Here is a 19,415-nt window from a genome sequence, read left to right on the forward strand (position 1 = left end):
CACAAATGAGATATTCATTATTTGAATAACAAAGAGATGACAGATTGGAGATCAACACTATGTAATATGTCTATGAAACATTAGAATTAGGTTTTAATTGATTGCAGCAACAAAACTTTATTCCAGTTCACTTAAAAATGAAGCGGTTCTCTTAAACATAAAACATGTTTCAATTAGAGACAAAAGATAGTATAGAGTATATGAGAGCTTGCTATTAGAAAGTCAACTGTAGTTAAACTTTAGTTTTATGTATGATCGAACAAATGTAAAAATTCTGAAAGAGATGTTTTTGATGATATACACAGTGCTACAAAATGTCATGAGCATCACGTGACGATCACCACCGAGAACAATGAACATATACGTGGTAGTTTGATGTTCATTGCTGATACTTAATAAAAGTGCATCATGTCATGCCGAACGCGACATGCGAATGCTTGAGTTAAACCCGATAGTCTGACTCACTAGCTGAGCGTAATGCCATCACAAGCATAATCATGACTATTTCTGGCTGTGAACAGTGGTGTCAAATGCCTCTGTTGCAGTCACCAACGCTCATCACTGAAACGAACCTCAAATCAGCTCAGGTACACAACTGAAATGATCAAAGGTAAGACTCAAACAGGGGTGGGTCAATCACAAGCTTGATGACATATTGTTTAGCACTCATCTCTTGGTCACTCACTTGGTCACGACATTGTATGTCGGTGATAATCACGACATTCTTGGAATATACTTTTAACAAAATGAGCATTCTTTCTCACTCTCTCTCTTTGTTTTGAATGTCTGTCGGGTCAAACAGAGTCATTATGTTTGTTGGAACCACTCGCAAGCACCGTATATCTCCCATGATCATCGCGATCACCGACTGAACATGTCGCGACCAAGTGACTGACCGAAAGTTGGTTGCATAAAATGTCACCAAGCATGTGATGGTTGCAAAAACTGTTTGAATCTCACCGCTTATCATCACAGTAGAGCTCGTGACGCTGACATGACATGATTTTGTTTTAGCCGTAATTTGTCATGACTATGTCAGTGACATATTGCAGTACTGATCACCGAAAAAAAGTCATGAGAGAGTGAATGACCAAGCGTGTTGGTATCAGTGGAACTGGCCATATCCATGTCGCAGTTGTGTATTCAATCGAGTTAGGCCCGTTTTTATTGAACTACGTTGGTCGTCTTGGGTGTGTGTATGACTGCGATGAGTGTGTAGATTCTTTTGAATGACGTCCGATGCCACCACTTGCTCGTAATTTTTAATTTATTCAAAAACTACCTTACAGCAATATTATCGCAAAGATACTTCCGTCCTTCTCAAACCTTTGTTGGGGTAAGAGGTGAGACTTATTTAAAATATTTTAAAAAGAGATAAAATCGACATTCTTTTCTGCAATATGCAGCATAGACGTTGTACAGATTTTATGGATATCTTCTTAAAACCGAACACATTTTTCATGTTGATTTTGATGTGATCATATCTAATCCAGTTTTCAAAAAAGTATTCAAATTGTTGTGTATACTTTAAGTTCTATAGTCTATAAAAACATATAAATGACGATAATACTTTTTGCACATGACCACACCTTTTAATTTAGTGTTTCCTTTCTCATGGACGAAGGAAGGCTACTGCTCATTGAAGCCAAACTCCATTCATGAAAGTCTTTTTTATGTATCTTATACAATAAAATATATGTTCGATAGTAAATTTCCTTAGGTGTGCCAAAACTTGAATACACATTTCGCCCTTTACCAACGTCGATGTCGCGCTCTTTACTGCGCCTACTCTTTTGGCTTTACATCGGGACCACATCTGCGGTATGACCGTGGAATTTCGCGTAATTTTAAACTGTCCATCACACCTCAACCTGCATCTGTTCGATAGGAATTTGGCCAAAACGCACCACGAACAGCTGTGAAATGGAAGCTGCCCGGGGTGTTGGAAGATGTTTCGGTACCTTTTTTCACTGTATGTGTGTGTGTGTGTTGGCGTTCGGTTTGATAATTGGCAAACGCGACGCCACGAACTCGTCACTGCGGCGTGTAGCGGCGTATATGTTACAAATTCCACAAAACAAATAAAACAGATACACCTTCACCCACAAAATCATGGGCCCTCCTTTCATCCCTCCGGAGCAAAATGCGTTCGTTTTAATGTATAAATAAACGGTGAATCATCTTCAATAATTTCTACCTGTGGAAACGACCGTGGGCCCGCGTAGTGGGCGAAAGTTAATTGATCTATAAATCAAACACCAAACAGTGCGCTACTGCATTTGTGAGCTGTACAATGTTTCTAACGGTGATGGAGTGAATAAATTCCATGCTTTATACGTGTTTCTCTGTGCATTACTGTTGCAACAGTGCATAGACGGATGCACAAATTCACCTATTTTAGTGGAGTCGCTTGCTAGTGGCTAGCAACACTCGAACCAAACGATCATCGTCGGGCTGGCGAACATTCGCACCAAATTCAAATGTCACCGGAAGTAGCAGAGCATGGAAAATAGCTTAACGCCATAAGTGCAGTGCACAACGTTGTGTCTATGTGACGCTGAGGGACAAGCGGGAGGAAAGGAAGTGTGTTTTTCATTCCTTAATGTCCACTTGTGGCAAAAGGTGAATAAAAATAGCGTTCCACCACACCATATGATGCGCCTAACACACGCTCGAGTCTCACTAATAAATCTAAATATAACCACATGACGGTCACATGACGGTGGACACGGACCGGCTGGAAAAATGAATTTTCCACCCTTTCCACGTTGTAGCGTTTAAGAAGAATCTTTTCCTCGATCGAACTGATTCCCATTATCCTGGTTGGAGAAACAAAACACCGATGTATTGTAGCAACACATCAATCGGTCCATGATAAACCCCCATTGCGCATCGTAAATCAGGTCCGCTCTCCACAGGCGGTGCAAAATCAGTCGGCCCACGCCAAAATCATACGTAATCTGTGGAATTTCCATCAATTTGTTGCTGAATGGCTGATCTACGGCTAATGAGCGACCAATGGGCAGAGAGCGATGGAACATTAGCGTCGGAGGGCTTTGAATCCAAAGGAAAAATAGTGATCCTCATCTCCTTTCATCCCTCTTCAACCGTCGTGTGTGACGATCTCTGTGAGTCTGCGAAAAGAGTCAAGTGGTCGAGGACGACGTCACGCTCTTTTTGGGGGTGTTTTTTCTGTCTCTTTCCCATCACTAATAACCACTTGGCTGCCAACTCGCCAATGGACGGTGGGGAATTGGTTTCAGTTGGCCTTTAGAGCCGATCGGGTGGATGGAGAATGTAAAATATTAAATTTAAAGATTCCATCGCTGCCCTGACATCCTGCCGCCCTGCGAGAGTTCACCCATTGTACGGGTGTGGAGGTTAAGGCAGGGGTTGTGCGTGGCCAGGTCGGTTCGCTGAGAGTCGCGCACGCCACCACCGATTTATTCGATTTCGGTTTGGTGCGCTGTGTGTGTTCGCGTTCGCTTCCATTTCTTTTTCGGGCATTTCAGTTGGGCAAATGTTTTGTCGCGCACGCAGATGGCAGAATGTTCATCAATTTTGCACGGGAAAACGTGGAGGAAAGTCACATGGGGAACGTGTCCGGAAAAAAAAGATTGTGGTGCTGCGACTGCTGAGATCGTGCCGGGTGCATAAGTTGTGCGCGCGCCAGCACACGATACGATCACCTAGGCGGGCTGGGCGAACGATCACCAAACGGTGCGCGGCGCCCGGTGCACTTTTGTTGGTTTGTGTTTGTGAAACGCGGCCATGTGGCGGCGGTACCATTTTGCGCGCTCTGTCCGGGAGCAGCGAAGGCAGCGTTATCCATCCATCGCGAAAACCTTCTGGGTGAAAAATAAAACGGACAACGCGGAGGCCTCCCACCCACCGACCTGGGGCGTGAGTGTATTCGGGTTAAGAATTTAGTTGATTTATTGTTTCGGAAATGTGCCGCACAGAGAAGGCCTCCCGTCCTGGGATGGGTAAATGGTAGCCATGGCTGACCCTTACACACCCACCACATTCCCTTGCCCTTTTTGGGGTGAAGGAAACGCATCGTCGGTTGGATTTCGGCGTAAACAGGTCATTGGATATGTGTGTTTTGCTGTTCTTCGTTCGTTTCGTTTCGTTTGCTTTGTTGCTGTGCACGGTACAACACCTTCACTGCCAAGCTCGGTGGCATTTACTACTACTACTGCTATTGCTACTACTAGGCCAGCTATTACCTCATTTTACCATCCTCCTACAGTGAGCTCTGACTCTGGTGCCGCGTTTGAATGTTTGGAAAAGCGAAATCGCCGACCTTTAGGTTACAATAAACTGATTTTTGGTACGCCGATCTTGGGGAAGAGGGTACGTTGGAGTCCTGTGGCGAAAAGTCGGCTGTTTGCTTAAATGAAAATGCATTTTTTTTGGGATTGCGCAACCATGGGCATGGGAAATTAAAATGCAGTTGTAAACAAGCTGCCTGCTTAATTAGTTTTTGCTGTTTACAACCGGACTGAATTGGTAGAAAATAAAATGTAAATGAAGTTGGACGAGGTTCAGTCCAGTTATTTAGAATTTTGGGAATTGAGTGTTGAGTAAAATGAAAAATTAGTTTATATTTTTTAACATCTATAAATAATCCTTTTAATTGACAAACAAAAGCTAATAACCATTTTCTTGTGGATTAATTTTCCACTGTACGTAATGAAGACAATCGACGATCTGTTTTTGACGTACGCTACGTACTGTGAGATTCATATAATCCCACTTGACAGTCAGTTCGCAGATGAGACCAGGTGGTCTATTCGTTAGACGCAACGGCTTCTACAAGACTTATCGTGTTCGATTCCCATTCCGGAACGGATCGATTTTCGGGATTGGGTGGTGGTATTTAATAAGTCTCGAAAGCTGGTATGCACACGCAGATTAGTATTCTTCACGTCCACTTTCACTTTATTGCGTCAAAGAAGAAGAAGAACAAGAAGAACCATACTTGGCGTGATAATGATTAATTCCTGATAATGTAATATGTTCGGTATGCTGTGGTATTTGTAAAAATTAAATGATTCCAAGATAAACGCCGATAGTCTGTTGTTTGTCTTATTGCTTGATATCTCTAGACCTGGTCGAACATTTATCAAAATAATGAGGAAGAATCACATGTTCTCTAAAATTGATTTTTTTAATGCAGAGCTTTCTTGAACTCATTCTTGTAATCCTTTAAGAAGAACGTGACAAGCAAGACGTTGTGCCTACAAAACAAGATAATCTGCCATATTAAACAAGCGTGTGCTAGGAAATACACTACACTCGTGTTGATTTTTTTTTACAAAATTTTAAAAAAATTCAAAAACAACGAAATCAATTCTGTCAATGTTCCTGTTGGAAACTCGTGAGTGCCCAGCAGTCTGTAACAACGCTAGAGTAGAGAGTGAGAGGGAGGATAAAATCGATAAGTTAAGAGATAAGGAGCAGGATTCGCCCACTGTTGGAAATTGAATTGAATTGCATTGTAGTTAGTTTAGAATATTTGATTAATTGAAATTGCATGTTTTCGTGAATTGTTTCAAATGGTTAAATATTTCAATTGAACTAGATCAGTTACGGATTGGAATTGGAGAATGAATTAGGATGGATTAGGATGGATTAGGATGAAATGAACTAGCAAATGAACTATGTAACCTAGCCTTTTAGTTGAAAATCGACAATCGTTACGTGTGGGCTAATTTTTTTATTTAATCTAAATCAGTAAATAAAGTGTTTTTTTCTAAAAAAATCCACCACGTTTTTCCACAGTTACTAAATTGATTCAGATCAAATTTGTTTTTCTTTTGGCATTTTGTGAGCAAGTATAGTTTTAGAGTTTTTGAGGCTTAAGCGGTTCCTTTTTTATGAATTTGAATCACCATTTTAAAGGACCAGTGAGATCAATTGTTTCCTCAAATTTCAATCTACTTTCTTTTACCTTATGCGTTTCCTTGGCAACACTGCTTACTTCTTCCAGTATTAACTGGCGATACCCATACATCAGACTTTATTTGTATGTAGCCGAAAGTAATGCCTTACGTGTAATCGAAGAGTTACTACCCGTGTCGTTATACACGCTAAAATACAGTACCTGTATGGATCTCTCAAACACTACTGATCCGACGGAAGGCAACTATATATAAATGCTGTTCCTGTTTGTTAAAGCAAATTACACCACGAATATTCCGGCAATTCGATACACATTATAAAAGGCCTTCTTATACAGGCCCTTTTTGTGATAACGTGTTCTAACCAATGGCATTTGTATTTGATCGTGTTATAGAGGAGCACGATCATAATAATGTGAATCAAAACATTTGAAAACAAGTTAATGTGACAAAAAGAAGCTATAATTCATCCAAAAAGTATGATGTGCCTTTTGATCGTATGATTATTGCATGATTTGTTGAACAAACTAACCTCTAGTTTCGCGCCGTTTCATCCATCATGGTCCCTGGCTTTGAAATAGACACCAGTATATCTTCGAACGAGAACGCGGTCAAGTGGACATATGCTAATGTTTATGGTTTTTATTTTCTCTTTCACAGGTAAGCCACTTATAGACAACATCATATCCCATCATCGGGTGACGAAACCGACCACACGAACCGACCGTAAAGGTATCAAACCAACTACCCTAGCGCTTGACCAGTTGCCCAACTAATTTTCCTTCTCCTGCGGGGAGGTGCTGAAACCACGGCGTTCGCGTGTATCGCGACATTCGACCCACATCTGTCAACGCGCTTCCGTCAAATCTATTTCCGATACAACCACCCACCCACAAGCAGAATGGGTGGCTCGCACACAAAAAGAGAGTGCGCTTATTGTTCCACTACCACCACTATGGAGACATTAGATGTTATTTTCTACGCCGTGAAGTTGTTTCGCCCTGTGTGCCGGCCAACAGTTTGGTTTTGGGTCGTCCAGCTTTACTAACAAGCTACAAAGCAACAATCTTTCCACTAAACCTGCACTTCATATTGCGTGTTTAGTGAATTTGTTGCGACTTCAAATTTTATCATCTTTTAAGAGACGTCTTTTTGCACCCTCGACAAACGACAAGCAGCACGAAAGCCACCCCACAAGTGTCCATTGATTTATGGTCGCTCGTAAAAACGTGTACCACCTCTCCTTGCCGCTGAACCGGCTGCTTCCATCGATAGGAGCGGGGCATCTATTGCAAAAGGAAAATGAGGGGAAAACACATAACAGCAAAGTTGTGTGCCTGTGTGTAGCCAGAAGATCATAAAATTCGTCTCTTCACTTCGATTCGATTTGTCTGTGCGCCTGCCGAATGACTTTTCAGTGTTTTTTATTTTACCCCTGCCTGCCGCGGGTCTTTTTCCACCGACCGATTCGTTGAGTTTATTTTTATTTGGCTTAAAATCCTTCGAATCCGCAAAACCGCCACACAAACAAAAACGCGGAGGTACTTCCGCGGCAGAAGAAGAAGAAAAAAATAGAGAAATGTAACGATTCCGCCGTCGTTTGAATGAAAATCGAATGCGCTCGTTCTCAGGGCACAACCGGATAGGATAATATTTATGCCACGGGGCTTGGTTTATGAGCTCTTCTCGGGGAAGCAAATTATTTATTTATCTATCCGCGTGTTTCATCACTGCAAACACATCTTCTCGGTTGCATTATTGCGCGAGCAGTCAGTGTTGTTGATTGCCATCGATAAATTATGTGCCATTTGGGATTAACATTTTTCTCGCTTTTGCGCGAATGACAAATTTGAGGAGTGGTAATTAAACAAAGAACACGCAGACACCGCAGGGTGGTATAATTAAGAATGATTACTGATTGGTGTTGCTGGCATGTTCACGTCTGGTCATTGTTTAATCAGAAGCGTCGATCGTGGCGATGGGCTGATAAAGGCGACCGCAATGTCAACACAAAATCAGATAGAGGATCCCATCGATTTTGATCTATGATTCAATAGCTCTTGTCCGTCAGTCTCTGATCCACGTGAGTCAGTGTCTTATTTTGGCGTGCGATGTCGTCGCCTCCAATGTCTCCAAATCGTGAGGGAATCGGGCGGATACTTATTTTCTATATGCGTCCAATTTCTTTTTTTATGTCCCTCCGTCATCAATGCTAAGGTGACGTGTGAAAATTTATCAATTTCTCTTCGAGAAACAGGCATGAATCAGGGACACGACACCGCACGCTTTTCCTGCGATGGATACACGCGTAGTTCGCTTTTTTTATTCTTTCATTTGTAATAAACCTCTTGTTTTTTTCTCATCATTTCTCCCAATGAAGACGACGTGTGAAGTCGTTTCGACGGTGTAACGAGCGCAAAAGTGACCTTAACCGTTAACGGTGGTTTGTAAAAACAACAACAACCATCTTCTCCACCATCACCATCGTCTGTTGTGTGATCGAATCTCCTCCTGTTTACGGACCATCTTCGCGCTCGTAATCGCAGGAAACAAACAGTGGCAGCGTGTTGTCGAATTTTCGCGTCTCATGACGTTAAAGTCACTGAGTGGGAAGAAGTTTTTTGTGTTTTGGTCCACTTGTGCGCGTTTTGTTTTTCCTGCTAGTTTGCTTGATATCAATCGCGGAAAATAGGCAACCGATATAACGGTGACGATCGTTGGTGATCGTTTTTATGGTTTTTTTTTGGGTAAATAAAAATGTATTTTTGTTTCGCCAAACTGATTGTCTGAAGCCTCATGACGCAGATAACGTAACAACCCGGACGTGGTTCGACTCTATGACGTACAGTTACATTAAGAGAATGATCTATTTGAGGGAAATGAGGATGAAGCATTAAAAAGTGACTAAACATTAATTGATTTTTCTAGTAACTACTACGCGATTTATTGCCGTACGCCGAGCTTATTGTTGTGGTGTAAGTGCCATTACTTTGTTACGATTACGATTGATGTGTAAAGAACAAAAGTAAACTCGTAAATGTTTGCAGAAGATGGAAAAAAAACAAGATGCCAGAAGATTAGTATAAAAATTGAGGATATATTTCCACCGGAGATTTAAGCTGTGTTTATCTCATGTGACAGGATGAGTAGGAAATTTTTGAAATCCGACTTGATTGCTGGTTGAACAACATTTAAGGTAGAAGTTTTGATTGTAATTATTTAATTAATTTTAATGTTACTTAAATGTATAGGATTTCCTGGTGTAGAATGTGTTGTTTATTGATACTTTGAGTAGCGCGAATGATTCTGGTATTGTTATAAGACTATCCGCGTAATTTATGACATCTAACACACGTAAGGCTTTGTTCTTTCCCATAAGATGTACGATTGATAGCGTTAGTTACCCTAAGGTTCACGATGATAAATTTGTCATTTTACGATGACTCTTTGAAGTAAAACAACGTCATGCACGTTACAAAAATACATACAACGTATTAGTTACCGTATGGACCGCCTAGCCTCGCCTCAAACCTTCAAAGATTCGCACAGCTCTTGACATTAGAAATCTGGTCGACACGTTTGCGAACCATTTCCGAGTGCAAACACTTGCTTTCCTTGCAAACACACCAACCGTCGTCCGGTAGGATTTACGCCTAAACCTCTCACGTTGCAAAGAATTCGTACAGATGACAAAACATCGACAACATGCCGCGCGTCCCGGGCAATGATGACGGCGTGAGATTGCACTTGAAAAATGATGCCAAATCACCGGCAACTGGCAGCCGGCATCCATCAGTGTACCATCAGCCCACAGGGAGTTTCATTACACCCAGGGTGTGTTGTAGTAGTGGTTCTTTGCTTCCATTGCGTGCTCCATCCCACCCACACTCCCGGCTTTACACCCTATCGGCGACATGTTTTCACCGTCCATTTTAGGGCGCGTATCTCTAATTATTGAAAAATGGTAAAACATGTCGACACGTTACAAGCTGGTCTATATTTTTGCACTGCGCTGCCCGGAAGGCACGCCACGCCAGTAGTGTGGTGCTGCTTGCAGGCAATAGTGCAGAGGGAAGTACACAGAGCTTACCACAACTGAGCACACTCGTACACGCTGCGCCCTCTTAGCACACGGTTGTCCGAGGCAACAACCACACCGAACCGACCGCTTAGCACTCCAAGGGCACCAGACACGCGCGAACAGGTGGGCGACATCGCAAAGGCCGCCACCGTTTTTGACCTTAGCAGTGTTTGGGGGAGAGATTTGGCAAAACGCTGTTCTAGGTTGATCTTTCTGCACGATCTGCTGAAATTTGAGGGTTCATTTCGTGACTGTTTAGTGAAAGGCGTTTTGTTCAGATGTTTTAATGAACAAAATTACTGTGTATGCTGGAATGGAATATATTCCTATAAGCTTTATACACTTGAGACAGGATAATTGCAAATTGATTGCACTCATTCAATTTTGTTTTGATCTGGTGTGGCAAAGAAATGTACATACTACTTGCTGTTTGATTTTTTCTTTCTGATATATAATTAGATCTTGTTAATGTAACTTGGAATGACTTATTTTCCTATATTAGCTCGTGGGTGAGAAATTTGGATTTATGATTACGTTTTGAGAGTCAGTGATGGAGCTACCTGGTAGTCAATGAACCAATGCACCAACTTCTAGATGGCTATAACGTTGCTGGGTTTTCTTTTGGATCTGTTTCTTTCGTGGCAAGTACTTGACTGCATGGATTGAGGTAAAATAGAGGATCTGCTAAGTTCGTTTAAAGGATGCAGGAATGTTCGTGTAAGTTTTAATACTCAGTTGAAAAGAATGTAAACCCTTAAAAGTGTTTGATCATTTTGACACACCGAGAATAATATTAATTTAGGTTTTTTTTTAATTCCTGTTGGATTCATTATTAAATGTGATTACGACACGATACGATATGAAATATGCATGATGATTCTAAATTTCTTCTATTTGGTGTAAAGTCCTACGCGGACATGCCGGCCTATACAGGCCTTAGAGACTTAATTAATTACCAGCGCAGATAGTCACAATCCTTACTACGAGGGGACGGTACATTCTAGGCTTGAAGCCATGACGGGGTCTATACAGTTAAAAACAGTAATAAATGTGCTGTTTCCAGATCTTACAGCACTTTTAAACTATTTTATGGTAAAATTATAGGTTCTTTCATTTGTCATCAAGCTTCCTGCTATGTTCCATGGATTTTTGTGCCATGCTAGTAATTGAAAATATTTTCCTTTTTTGTCACTTTTAATGTATTTTTTACTTGTCTCTTCATGGTCATGGGCATATTTATTTAGTTGTACAAGCGCTTAATTTGAATGTATAACTGCATCGCACATCATCTGATATTATAACTAAAACTTCGCTGAATGATACATCATATTACATAATATTATTAACATTTATTCCATGTCCCTAACTTTTACTCTATGTTCATTGCACTTTTTTGTAGATACTTGTATGGTAACTATATCTGTTGACATTGTTGATCATTACCATATTCTTTCTTTATTTTCTCTATATTTTGATGTGTATTTTGTGGTCAAATTAAAGGAAAAATTGTGAGAAATGAGAAATGAAAGAAATCTTTCTTGCTCATCACATCCACAGACCCTGTTTGAGTGACCCAATTGTTTAGCCGCGTTCTAAAGGTAACATTGCGTAAAACCAATCAAACATTCTCTTCCCATCACGCATGTTGTTAAATCTTGTTTAAGTAATCACTGCATAGGATGGGTTATTGTAATTGAAATATTATTTCTGACACTCCCATTCCATTTCCCTTGCTAACCCACCAACCACCACATCAAAGACCAAACTGCGCCTGCCGGATGCTGTCAAACGTTCGTTACCAACACCACATGATAAGCGGTCGTTAAACTCCTTGTGTGTGCTGTGTTACGCCCGCTACGCCGTCTAATTATGCCGGATACTTTTTATTTACAAAGCAAACCCCCGCCCCAGTCATACTCCGCCGGACCACATTTAAAATATCAAGTGTGTGCCACACGCTTCTGTTTCCTCTAGCTCTCCCCCTGCGCGAGGAAAAACAGGGGATAATCATCGAACACATGACCACCGGACCGGGCCCGCGTCCGTATGTGCACGGGTTGCTGGCTGGCGCGTTGAAGGAAAAATCACTTCACAGTTTTGTTGTCAAGATTTGCTTTTCTGCTGCGGCGTTTATACTTTCCACTGGCCGCCCATTCCTCACTTCCTGTGCACACATTACAGGCCAATTGTTTCTTTGACCTCTTGTCTCTCAGTAACCCCCAAAAAAAACCATTGTCCCGAGCGGTCCGCCGCCACTCCGCCGTACACACACCGTCGGGTCCGTCGGGTTTTTAGGGGGAGAGCGCCAACGACTGGCCTACTAAAGAAAACTGGCGGCCGGGAAAATCCCGGTGTGGTGCGACGTATGAGTTTGCGTGTGTGTGTGTGTTTGTGGTGGGACGGCCAGTCGCTGAACGTTCTGAACGGGGTAAACGGGATTTTGTTCGGGTCGTGTGCAGTCACGAAATTATTGCCACCGGCTGACGAAAGCCTCCTGTGCGCTTCCTCGCGACGATCCCCGCGCAAACGCGATTGCTTTCCTTTGCCGCGCTCCAACAGAGCGTTGGAGCGAGAAAGGGATGTGAATTTTCATTCATGAAACAGCGTTGTGAGTACAGCTTGTTGAGAGTATGCGCGAGAGAACGCACGTGAGTGACTGCGCAACAGAATCATCAATTTTGATAGTAACGGGCGCGTAAATCCGTTAAACGGCGCGTGCCACGTGAGTGTCCCGTTTCGTTTGGCGGCCTAAAAATATCGCGCAACGGGATGCGTTTGAGCGGGGGCGAACCAGCCGCCCATTACCCCCTTGCGCGCCTGGCCCTGTGGGAGCGTCTCCCGGGCGTTTTGTTTTGGCTCCCGTTCGTGCGTTTCGTTCGGGTTCACGTGATCGAGAGACTGTTTTTCCGGCACGGGAAGGTTTTTTTTCCACGCACGCACAGATTTAGCTGCGGGTTGTTGCGCGCTGAGCCGCAGGAAGGATGATGATGTTGTTGTTGTTGAACCGTTCTGAGTCATGTTGTTTTTCGGGTGGGGAGTTTTGTGCTTATTGACGGGGAAAATGTGTTTGGAAAATTTGAAATATTTTTACCGTGTTTGCTACAGATTTTACGCACCAAAATGCAGACAAGTTAACAACGCTGGAATAAACAAGTTATTTTGCCCTCTTTGTTGGGAAATTTTTTGTACACATCTTTGCACATGCTTGCTTCTAGAAATGTTGCGCAAAAAATGCGGAATGTTTGAAAATACTTAACCAACAATGTAATGACTTGAACCGCATTTGTATGAAATAATATCAAACTTGGTCTTAAATTTAAGTTAATTGCAATAATTTCATTCTAAACCATAAGTTACTAATACAACCATTATCAAACCAACAATGTATTGGATCTGGATGGATGGAATGGATCTGTCTAAATCACGCACAAAAGTACTTTGTCTCTTTTCGACATAGTCGCTCCCATTCCTGCTGGAACTCCGGGGCATTGGATGCTACAGCTTCATGGTGATCGTGTGCCGACCATAGCAAAGAGGAAAATGCGCAGCTGCGCAAACTCATCCCAAGAATCCCCCAAAAGCGCCACCTCCAATCTGCTTCTGTCCGTTTATTCGGGAAGTCCGTTAAACGGAAAAGTGAGCACCAAATCGAGTACACTCACCACTCTAACGTACAGTTTTATTGACGGCGGGAAATCTACCAGGTTGGGGGAGAGGTGAAAAAGGATCACATCTTCCATCTTTGCCCGGTCGGTAAAACGTGTGCAAAAATCTAGCGAAAAAGTACGATTGGAAAAAGGCAGCGCACTCGCTCTGGTGGCCGCCATTCTATCCACTTCTAACGGGCGAACTCTCAGACAGGTGTGTGGCAGTGGCGAGAGAAGGGCTGTATAGAGTGGACTGAGGGCAGCCGTTTTCCTCGCGCACACTTTTACCAGTGTGTGTGTGTGTGGTGGAGTGTTCGGGTGCAACGAAACGGGTGGTGTTTGGTGGGACCGAACCGCGGGAGAGAACCCGTTTGTGCTGCACCCCAGCGAAGGCAGTCTGGCGTGAGCAGAACACGCACGGTTCACACAGTCCGCAACCAGCTTAGCTTAAACATAGTAACGAAAAGTTCTTCTCGTGGAGAGAACAAAACAGTGCCTTTTACTTTGCCTGCCTATCAGCTGCCCTTCCGTTTCTTAGTGGGAAATTCAAACCGAAAAAGAGAGTCAAATCGCGCGTGTCGCTATTCAGAAATCTGAGGAAGTGATTTTTCTTCCGTGCTCCTTCCGTGTGTGTGCGTGTTTAGAGCTTAGAACTTTCTTCCCGACAAAAATCTTCTCCTTCGCACAATGGCCGACGTTGATGTAATGCGTTCGCAGACGGTCGAGGTGAAGAAGACGCGCAAAGTGAAAAAGACGACCACCACCAAGCGCCGCGAGTCGTCCGATCAGACCGGCGAGGTGACCATCACCGAGATGGAGCAGTCCGAGTTCATCAACCAGAACCAGAACGCGCTGGAGGACAAGCAGGGGTAACGAAAGGGCACACCGCGTGCACAAGCGGTCACGGTGGACGGAACACGGTGTGGTCGATTGCTGGAAATCATACGTGGACATCATCACGCAACGCCTCACATTACCGGACACACACGTCCTTGCTTGAACTGTGGAGGTCATTTCGTCAGGAATCCTGGGCATCCTGAGGAATCGGTGTATCCCTTATAAAGCGAGCGCGTGAGAGATGTTAATCGGATTACTTCGCCCAAACCCCTTGCTGGAGTATCGATTTGCGGTTCTCCTGCGTGTTTTTTGCAGTCTTTCACACACGATCACACGATCGCGCTCTCGGGCGTTAATGACTAAATTAGGCACATCCGAGCGGGCTCGTAAAGTAAAATCGTTGACATGAGTTATGAGTTTGAGCACACGATCGTTGGCCGGTCGATCGTACGCTAGGAGCCGGCGGGAGGATACTGTTTGACCTCATCGAAGGTGCGATTACATTGCGGACACGGGTTTTCACTTCAAGTCTTGTGTCGGCAAAGGAATGTTGAAGAGATGCGCTTGAGCGATAAAATATAATTTTTCTCCATTTTTAATGCCCCATTACGTCCATCTGTGCCGGGCCAAGGTTGATGGATAAACGAATAAATTGTTGCAAAAATATGAACATTTACCTTCTCTTGTCGGGACACAGTTTCTTCCTGCTTGATGGGTGGGTTTTATGGTGTAATTGTTTGTGTCAAGATCGATTAGTGAGGATTGACGTTGGTTGGTTCACTTTTTTTTATTTAAAAGTTTAAAAGTTGTTGCAATGTGAATAGAATAGAAAGCCATAAAAATGCACTTCAATTAATCAATCGCTCTTTTCAATCATCTTATTTTTGCAACGTACTATTTTTGGCTCCATTCGGTACGATCATGCGATCGAACGTGGTGCGTGTTAGCAAACCGAACACACCGGAACCCATATTTTCCGCTTCAAATTATGGATGCCAAATGTTTTCGATTATGCTTCCCCATGTCTTCGTTGTGGTAGTGGCACAAAAAAATGGGGCAAGCGTAAAAATGTGCCTGACCGATGTTAAGTGATGGCAACGGAAAAGTAGCTCATTTCACACCATCGTATGGTGGTGTTTATGTATTCTTTTTTACGTATATCTTTCCCACCTCTTATGCAAAGTGCAAGATGAAAATCCAAAACTTCCTCTTCCTCTCATCGGCGGCCGCTCTGTGCAAAGTGTGAAGAGCCGGGTTTCGGTTGCAACCAGATTGAATTGGAGGAACCAACATTTTGCACCAAGTGGGGATTTTTTTGTGATGGCGCTGCCAAAAATAAGCAATTTTAAAGTGTGAACTCCTCCATCCATTTCTGTGCCTCTCGAACCGGTGGTGATGCATTTTAACCGAATTCACCACTCAGTTACAAAGAAAACCGACCGGAATGGAACGAAAAATGTGTGTACGTGCTCTCTGTATTCGGCTGCATGCTGTACGTTCGTCTCCTGTGCCGCATCATCCGTCAAGCGGCGGGGGCTGTGGTTTGCGCTCTCTCGCTCGCTGTGCAGTGCGATGTTGCTCCCGCACAACGTGCGGCAAACGTGAAATGGAAAACGTTTCTAACTGCCCGCGCCCCCATGGTCTCGGGGCGGCCCATATTGGCGGTTTTGCACTCGGCCCGCACACATGACCGAATTTTGGGTTGCGCACCATCCGACCATTTCCCACTCCAACGGCGGTTGGGCCATGATGGTGCTATTTTTAGTGATCGCTCGCCATGGTTTCCCCGCAATCGGTGTATGTATGTGTGTGTGTTTGAAGAAACTGCATCGGTCGTGGGTGTGGTCGGAGGTGGCGAGCGGTGTACAGATTCTGGGAGATTCAAAACAAATCGCCAACCAACCGAGTGGCTTAAATGTCTTATGCTGCCCGTTTGGGGTGAGTTCTATTAGAGGGTGTGGGAGGGGACTTGATGTTTGGAATGTTTGGCTGTGGGCGAATGTGATTGATGATGATTCCAGCGACCGTAACCCGGGCAGATATTGTTCCGTCCCACGTCTTTCGTTATCCCTGCTCTAATTGAAAGGTACACATGATGCAATTGCATGATTGCAGATAACAAAAGGGGGGTTTCCTCTTCCTGTCACACTAATCTAATGATTGGTTCCTGTTGTTATGTTATGTTATAGATAAAATAGGTATCACTAATATAATAATTACGCAGTTTTGATTTTTGATTCATGTTGCATATGCTTCAGGTTCTTTAATTAACGATCTGATCAATAGAAATGTATCTGTCAATGTCAAGATATTTTTTAGGATTTTAGTGTATTTGCTGCTTCTGTGTCAATTGGTTTTAATTGTTGATTGGGAAGCAATGTTTGAAACATTTTCATTCGTTTGACATTGAACACATAATTAAGACTCTATTATATTCTCGACTTTCGAAACATTTTTCAACTTTTAGTCGTAGTAGGAGGAGGAAATTAGTCTTGATAATCTCCATAAAATTAGAACGAAATGTATTAAATAAAGACATTACAGGGTGTTATTTTATATGATCTGATATAGCTGGTATACTTTCTAAACTCTGTTTGGAATTAAGTGATACAATGATACCTTGTTTGTGATTTGACAGATTATGACATAACGTCGAAAGGTTTTCGTAAAGTGTGCTTAAATTATCAGAACCGCTGAAAACTCCTGTATACAGAATAGATGAGAAGAACAGAACAGAATAGAAGATTCGTCCATGATGAGTCAATAAGGCATAAACATCTGAACTCCTGTATCCTTAGACTTTAGGTATGCTTCGATTCTATGACAAAGGCATATCTAGACATTTGTACTATGTATCAATAAATAGAGACTCTAGACATTGTTCCAACTATTTTACATATAGCGAAAACCCAATTACAGTGAAGATTCTCTGAGGTAAACCTAGTGACGAAAGCATCCCCAAGGAATGCGATACTGTATCTCGCTGTATCTAAAGGTCTAAAGTAATGTAAACTTAAAACAGTCATCAAGGATCAAAAATACTATAATATATTGCTAGCAAGTCTAAGCCTCACTTCAAGGGACCTACAGTTTTAAGAGATTTTCATCTTCTAGTCAGTGCAGATTAGTGAGACCTCAATGTTTTAATGTATCGAACAGTTTTAACGACGTTATAAACATTAGTTATAAACGACGAATAGACGGATATTTACAAGTTAAAACATCTGTTACTCACCTCTATCAAATGCTGCAAATTCTAACTCGATTCTGCTTTACCCCTACGCAGCTTATTTTCAGTGGCGAGTACACCAAAGCTATGTCGAAGGACTGGCATTCGGGCCATTTCTGCTGCTGGCAGTGCGACGAAAGCCTCACCGGCCAACGGTACGTGCTGCGGGACGAGCACCCGTACTGCATCAAGTGCTACGAGAACGTGTTCGCCAACGTGTGTGAGGAGTGCAACAAGACGATCGGTATCGATTCGAAGGTAAGGCTACAAATTCCTACACACAATCTACTACAACAACTACGCGGGCGCCTCCGCTCTACGAAACTGACCTTCACTCACTTATCTTTCCCCGTCGTGCCTTCTTTCTCTCCCCGGTCTTAGGATCTCTCGTACAAGGATAAGCACTGGCACGAGGCGTGCTTCCTGTGCAACAAATGCCGCATCTCGCTGGTGGACAAACAGTTCGGCTCGAAGGCGGACAAGATCTACTGCGGCAACTGCTACGATGCCCAGTTTGCTTCGCGCTGCGATGGCTGCGGTGAAATCTTCCGTGCAGGTAGGTCGGGTGCATTGATGTTACCCATTACTTTAGCTTTGATTTCAATGTATCCTTACAAATAAGCTCAGATGACAGGCTGGGTAAGCTAGTCAATGTTTTCAACGATCTGGAGTTGTTGACGATGATAGAACTAATGAGACGTTCTATAAAAACCAGACTTTAACAGATGAGAAGACGACCGGCCGCTAATTGCTGGCGATCGATCGCTTCTAATCGAAACCCCGAAAAGCCATCTGGTTTTTCTGTCGGCTTAGTGTGTCTGTGCTGATTGGTGAAGCGAACCAGAGCGAACCAGAAAGTTTATTTATATTAGAGGTCACGTACATGAAAAATACGACGGCGTATCAGATTCGATCGGCTCAAGAGGAGGGATTAAATGGATTGAATTGTTTCATTTGAGTTATGTGACGTGTTGCTCGTCCTCCCAGCGTTGGTGGCGGTGCTGATGTTCGATACTCTCCTGCACACTAAACGAAGAATTCAGATTTGCCCGGGTGCGGGGAGCTGTGCGTCATCATTATGAAGCAAATCAAGTCAAGTACTACTTGTTCGTTCGTACACGCTTTTTATGTGGCCGAAACAATAAATTATCAGCACTGAAAGCGGATGACATAACGAGTATGGTTAAAAAAAACTACACCCGTCTACACATTCTCATCTTGTAAGCTGCGATGATGAATCGAGCACATTTGAGGAGAGTTGTCATCAAGCGCAAAACACGCGCCCGCGAAACACGACGCTGTTTCACACGGACAAGTGCGACACTCGTGTGTGTATGGAGAAGGACTTTTTCAGCTTTGTTTGTTGGTGTGTTTTTTGTGTCTCAATGTCGCTCTGGTTTTGAAACTCAATCCCACCGGCCAGACGAACACAAAGCGCCGAACCACCAGCTTCTCTCCAGCTTCAGTCCGGCCAAGGAACAACGGGCAAGGTCCGGCGACCGTCGGCGAACAATTAAATTCAATTGGACCGAACAAATCCCGTCCGGGGGTCGCCTTCTGTTGCTGGCCAGCCGCGGATGATGCTATTTCGTTTCGTGTGACCTACAAAAATACACTACTCACATACTACTTTCCGACAGTGCTTGACAATGTCGTGATGGTCTCATCTTTCATCGCCAGCTCGCTCCAGAACGTCTGGACATATGCTGCTGACC

General features: G+C 43.2%; 1 protein-coding gene across 7 annotated transcripts in view; it reads left to right on the forward strand.

Moving 5' to 3' along the window:
- Positions 1–19,415, forward strand: part of LOC120906307 (four and a half LIM domains protein 2) — a 117,323-nt gene that overhangs the window by 82,276 nt on the left and 15,632 nt on the right. For 6 of the 7 annotated variants that reach the window (XM_040317903.1, XM_040317880.1, XM_040317897.1 and 3 more), the window contains 2 exons: positions 17,758–17,958; positions 18,082–18,256. In XM_040317903.1, the coding sequence (XP_040173837.1) occupies positions 17,758–17,958; positions 18,082–18,256 (376 nt within the window). Of the gene's footprint in view, positions 1–13,963; positions 14,504–17,757; positions 17,959–18,081; positions 18,257–19,415 lie in introns of those variants that run through there. The other variant, XM_040317919.1, reaches the window with a different exon arrangement.

This window comes from Anopheles arabiensis, chromosome 2 (assembly GCF_016920715.1).
Source record: "Anopheles arabiensis isolate DONGOLA chromosome 2, AaraD3, whole genome shotgun sequence".
NCBI classification, from domain to species: Eukaryota; Metazoa; Arthropoda; class Insecta; order Diptera; family Culicidae; genus Anopheles; species Anopheles arabiensis.